The following is a 5432-nucleotide window of genomic DNA, read 5'->3' as shown; positions in this document are numbered from 1 at the left end:
CCACAGGGTCAGCCTCCAGATATATCACCCCACCAGTTCCGCCTACTCCCCCAGCTGTTTTCCACCGGTCCGCCCACAGATACTCTTCTCCCACCTCTGTCCCCTACTCAGCTTTCCCTGGATCCTCCTTCACCCCCTGGAAGCTCCTTCTCCCTCAGCTCTTCCCCACAAGGCCTCCCCAGATACTGCTCCCCGAGCTCCGCCTCCCCTCCACCCCCTGCTGCAGATCCTAGTTCACCAGCTTTTCCGCAGCTCCGCCCACCCCCAGCTCCTCCTGCAGCTGTTTCTCACCGCTCTGCCAAATCCATCCTGCAGCCCCCCCCCCCCCCCCCGCACTTTCTCACACTTTTGCCCCTAGCTACACCCCCTGGCTCTTTTCCAGGCATGGCACCCAGCTATTCCTCCCCCTAGTCCCGCCTTCTCTCAAGTGCCCTCCCCCCTGATTTGCCTAGCCCTGCCCCTTCCTCTTCCCATCCCCACAGCATTTTGCCCTTCCCCTCCCTTTTCCGCCAGGGTATCCAGGGCCCTGTCCAGCGCTGGTGTCCGGTGAGGCCAACTATGTCTCCTAGCAACCGTGGGCTGCTTGCCTTTGTACTTATGTGCGTGTTTAAGTCACTGCCTGGCTGCTCGTCTGCCTGCGGGCACTGCGCTGGCTGCGTCCAGGCATGCGTACTGCTGCGTGAGGGCTTGCTGTCGCGTTCAGGCCTGCTGCTGCATCCGGGCAAGCCTGCTGCTGTGTCAGGGCCTGGTGCTGAGGCTGGGCGTGCGTCCTGCTGTGTTCGGGGGTGGTGCTTAGGTATTTGTATGTGTCTATAGGCTTTTGTAAGCCCAGCAGACAGGAGTTTTTGTATCTGCCAGCCCAGGGTGGTTAACCAACGCCCGTACCTGCCACCTCTCACCGGTCTTGGGGTGGGGGGGCTGGGGCGCATCCACTATACAAGCCTACTGCTCTGTGGGGTCCCCGTGTCGCGTCCTGGGGTCCTCTCCTCATCCGGGCCTGGGAGGAGGTCGTTTGGGCGCTGGCAGTCTCCCAGGGCAGCGGATACCATACAGGCAGCAAAACATACTCTAGAAGAAAATGTACAGATGTGAAGGAATATGCTTGAAGTGCTGCCGATGGCAAAACTTCTCTGCCCTGTGGAGATGTGCAGGAAGGGTCTGTGCCTCTGTAGTCATTTGCTGGGCTGGTCACATCAAAGAGCCGCGGCCCTAGTGGCTTAAACAACAGACAGGTGTTGTCCGACGGTTGCAGAGGCTGGAGGTCCGAGATCAAGGTGTCCACCGAGTTTGCCTCTTCTGGGGACTGAGAGAGAATCTGTCCATCCTGGTCCCCAAGGTTCTGGTGGTTTGCAGGCAAGCTTTGGCATCCTTTGCCTTGTAGATCTCGACCTTCATCTTCACAAGGCATTACTCTCCTGGGTGCATGTCTGTCTGTAAATTCCCCCTTTAGATGAAGACACCAGTCATTGGATGAGGGTCTCATTTTAACTTGATTACCTCTGTCCAGCCCTTTTCTTAATCGATAAGGTCTCAGGAACAAGGTCCTTGAGTGCACAAGAGAGGTGGGGTCCAGAGCACAGGGGAAGGCGGCCCAGCCAGAGAAAGGGAGGGAAGGCGGAGGAGCTGGGCAAAGGGACTGGCAGGACAGTGGGTTGGGACGGGGGTGAACACGAGGCAGCTTTGTCCTCCAGGCCTTGTCTTTGAGAGCGTGTGTGTTTTCATAAACACGAGGACATGATAGCTGAGGTGAGGTTTATGTCCTTTAAAGACAGGAGGGAAGAGACAGATGAGAGTGGGGCTGCTCATGGGTGGAGGGCAGAGCCAAGGCTCAACCCCATGGTGATGATGGGTAACCACTGGTTGTGACTGTCCTGTTAGGTAGGTGCCGGGTACCACAACCCCTTGGAGACTGAGGCTCTGCCAGGCACTCTGACCCAGCTGAGTCTCTGGCCCAGGGCACTGCTCCTCCCACGGCAGAGCTTGGTCCTCCAGTGAGGAAGAAGGACCCCTTCCCCAGGTACGAGGAAAGGAGTCAAGGACAGGGGTTCATGCAGTGAGGTTCCCCCATGACTGTGGGTCATCTGTTCATCCCTTGGTGCCACCTTCTTAACTGTAGAGTAGGATGACAGTGGTGCTACTCCTACCCAGTTCTTTGAGGATTGAATTCTAGGATCTGTGGATCATGCTCATTCCAGGGACAAGCATGGGACCGGGGCGTGCATACCCGTGCCAGTTGTTCCTGCTCCTGTTATTCATTTCTCTCAGCTTGGGTGAGGGCCGGGATGTCTGCTGACAGTGGACACCAGTGGGGTAGGAAGAGGATGGAGGAAGGTGGTGCCCAAAGGGGTCCAGAGGAGATACCTGACAGGATTATCTGAGGTCACATGGTGTCCCCAGGGCCCAGCTCAGGCCAGATCCCAAGGATATGCACTCTATAGCCCTGAGGGAGGGGCCCCAGTGCTTGGGGACCTGCAGTGCCTTGGAGGTGGCAGGGCCAGGCAGCTGAGAGTGTTGAGACAGGTGGGGAGAAAAAGCAAAGCCCAGGATGGTCATTGCTGGGAGAGGACTAGAACCTGCCCACCCAGGGTGAAGCCAAAGGTCCCTCTTTCCGCACTCTGTGCTCCCCTGGCCTCAGTGACCTCCTTTGTAGGACTGACTACACCTTGTTCTGACTTCCTTTCTGTAGCTGTCCCCACCTTCTTCCTTGAGCTCCCCAAAGACTCCACTTGATAGATGAGGCATCCCCATCGCCAGCCCCTTTCCTTGGGCCTGCCAGCTGACTGCTTGGTGATAGGAAGAAGGAGCCAACACTCTCTTGCTCCACAAACCATCCCTGTCAGTGGGGTTCCTGGGTCCCTGGGGGACAGCGGGTGGAGGTCAGCCCTCAGGCCATGAGCTTGGAGGGCTGGTGCATGATGCTTATGGACATTGGTGCTCTGTGTTTCCGCAGGCCACGTGAGGCCCACGGATCTCTGGGGAGATGAAGTTCTGCTGCCTATCCTTCCGGCAGCCTTATGCAGGTTTTGTCTTAAATGGAGTCAAGACTCTGGAGACTCGCTGGCGTCCCTTGCTGAGCAGCCACCGGCACTGTACCATCGCCATCCACATTGCTCACAGGGACTGGGAAGATGCCGTCTGGAGGGAACTGCTGCTGCAGAGGCTGGGGAGGAACCCTGCTCAGATTCAGGCCTTGCTTCGAGAAGGGGAGAAGTATGGCCGTGGAGTGATAGCTGGCAAGTGGCCACACCCCGAGCACCGCTCGGATACCTCAAAATTCCTGATGACCTTGCTCAGGAGCTTTGGGGCTTGCTTTCTTTTGAACCTGTTGGGGTGGGGTTGTGGTTTCTTTAAGCTGCACACCTCAAAGGGGCAGCAAGGGGCCTTGGGCTGGGTGTCTGTGGGACAAGTTTCCAGGACCTTGGGCGGACCCTTTGTCCACTCTGGGCCTCAGTTCCCGTTGGTGGTCTGAGAGTCAGGGACCAGTCCAAGGCTGCATGTGGTGTTGCCTGTGTGTACACATGTGGGCTTGTGTGCGTACATGTGCGTGTGTTTGTGTGACAGGCCACGAGAGGCTATACAGCACACAGAGAGGGTCGGGTCACCTCCAGACTCAGGCGTCACACACCTGCCCCACGCCCAGTGCCCATGGGCACCTGAGCAAGTTCCTTCACCCCTCAGTGGTTGAGGTCCCACATCAGCTCCTTTCACCTGGTGAAGTGCTTGGGAGCTGATGGTCTGTGGGTTCCCCCACAGCAGCCGGGGCCCTTCTCACCTGTACATGCTGCCCTCAGCAGTCTGGCTGGAACCTGCCTGTTCCTGGGTGCAGTTGTTGAGGACAAGGCCCTGTCCTCTTCATTCCTCCCCTCTGCCCCAGCCTCACCCAGAATTCCCTGAACAGAGTGGGACACATCGGGAGTGCTCAGTGAGAGGGACCCAGTTCCCTCTGTGTCCATTTGGTGATATCAGCTGAGTCCCTAATGGTTATAATGTTGAATAACCATTTTCTCTCACAGGCAGGCCTTGGTTTGTGGAAGGAAAAACATCTCTGTGCTTCTCTCTTGGTGCACAGGGCTCGTTGACATTGGGGAAACTTTGCAGTGTCCAGAAAATGTAGCTCCCGATGAGCTTGTGGAACTGGAAAATCAAGCTATACTGACCAATCTGAAGCAGAAGTACTTGACTGCACTTTCAAACCCCAGGTGGTTACTGGAGCCCATACCCAGGAGAGGCGGAAAGGATATCTTCCAGGTGGACATCCCAGAGCACTTAATCCCCCTGGGGCAGGAGAACTCCTCACAGGAAGGTTACTGAGAAACCAGCTGACTCATGACCATCAACATGCCATCATGCTACAGACACATAAATCAGGCTTAGTCTGAATTCGCACCACAGTGGAGAGTGCTACCCACCACCTGCTGTTCATGTAAGCAGCTTTCTGTGTTCAGATGCACCGGGCTTTCCTCGGGAGATACTTGCCTGGACTTATCGACACTCTCAAGGACTATGACCTTTAGAGAAAAAAAGGAAAGCTTTTGCTAAGTATCTTGGTGTTGTCACTCATTTAGGTCCTGCTCATTCCTGAGTTGTACAAAGAAATGTGTTTTAAGAGAACGGGTTAGTGTTCAGGACTCCCTTACATGTTTTCTCCTTCTTTGTTCTGGTCAAACTCATAGAACGCTTCAGTAGCATCCAGGGGATGTTGTGGGAGGGCTGGGAGCAGGCACTGAATGATTGCCCAAGGGTGACCAGCCAGGGATGGGACTGCCTCATGTACCATTGAAGGGACATCAGACTTTGAAACACAGCACCTGTCTGGCAAGTGACTCTTGCTCTGTTGTAAAAATGTCTCTTGGCTCATGAAGCTGTGTGTTAGACATGTCACACAGCTACTTTGTGACCAAAGAAAGGATCTGAAATAGAGCTCTGATGGAAAAGTGATGAGTATATTGTTTCTTTGATTGTGTGTCTTGTGGGCAATCTTTTATTTATTTGGGTCCCTTCTAGGGGAGTTCCCAGTGCTTGTTAGCTGTGAGGATGATGGGCTTTCTCCCAGGGGTTGACTGGAATGGCCTGTCTTCTGAGCCAGACTGCCATGGTTGTAGACGGCTGAGCAGATAGGGTGGCCCTAGTTTTAGGTGGGTCTCTCTGGGAGGTCCCTGGAAATTGGGCTAGAGATGCTCAGCTGCTGGTCGGAAACTTCCTGGCATCACCGGGGGACCCGTGAGGAAAGACCCTCCTGTTTTAAGGTACCTGACTATTGGAAGGAGACCCCCCCAAGGTCAGGGGTCAGGCAGTTTTGTCTCCTGACCAGCAGGTGAGGCTCAAGGGACCTGATCTTCCTAAGCTTGCTTCAGAGCTCCCTAGCCAAGCCCTTGGATGAGTGTGTGAAAATGAATGAGGACAATGGGGACAAACACCTGGGTCGGGCCAGG

At 55.4% G+C, this 5432-nt stretch overlaps 1 protein-coding gene across 3 annotated transcripts; it reads left to right on the top strand.

Moving 5' to 3' along the window:
* The first annotated feature begins 367 nt into the window (after positions 1-367).
* On the top strand, positions 368-4938 carry LOC119051674 (protein EOLA1). Of its 3 annotated transcripts, none has more exons than XM_037148549.2 (3): positions 368-599; positions 2951-3233; positions 4070-4938. In XM_037148549.2, the coding sequence occupies exons 2-3, from the start codon at positions 2981-2983 to the stop codon at positions 4309-4311; spliced, it is 495 nt and encodes a 164-aa protein (XP_037004444.2). In that variant the 5' UTR covers positions 368-599; positions 2951-2980; the 3' UTR covers positions 4312-4938. The 3 variants fall into 3 exon arrangements, with proteins under 3 accessions (XP_037004444.2, XP_037004443.2, XP_053520035.1); XM_037148548.2 differs by having other exon boundaries at positions 370-546; XM_053664060.1 differs by lacking the exon at positions 368-599 and adding an exon at positions 1762-2017.
* The last annotated feature ends 494 nt before the right edge of the window (positions 4939-5432 follow it).

This window comes from Artibeus jamaicensis, unplaced genomic scaffold (assembly GCF_021234435.1).
Source record: "Artibeus jamaicensis isolate MK-2021 breed Jamaican fruit bat unplaced genomic scaffold, CSHL_Jam_final contig_3330, whole genome shotgun sequence".
Classification (NCBI taxonomy): Eukaryota; Metazoa; Chordata; class Mammalia; order Chiroptera; family Phyllostomidae; genus Artibeus; species Artibeus jamaicensis.
This window is presented reverse-complemented; position numbering and strand designations above follow the sequence as displayed.

Bases quoted from the DNA above. Each gene is read 5' to 3' on its own strand.
- LOC119051674 (XM_037148549.2), top strand. From the start codon at position 2,981: ATGAAGTTCTGCTGCCTATCCTTCCGGCAGCCTTATGCAGGTTTTGTC. The intron at 3,234-4,069 runs GCAAGTGGCCAC...CTTGGTGCACAG, and splicing joins TGGCCGTGGAGTGATAGCTG to GGCTCGTTGACATTGGGGAA.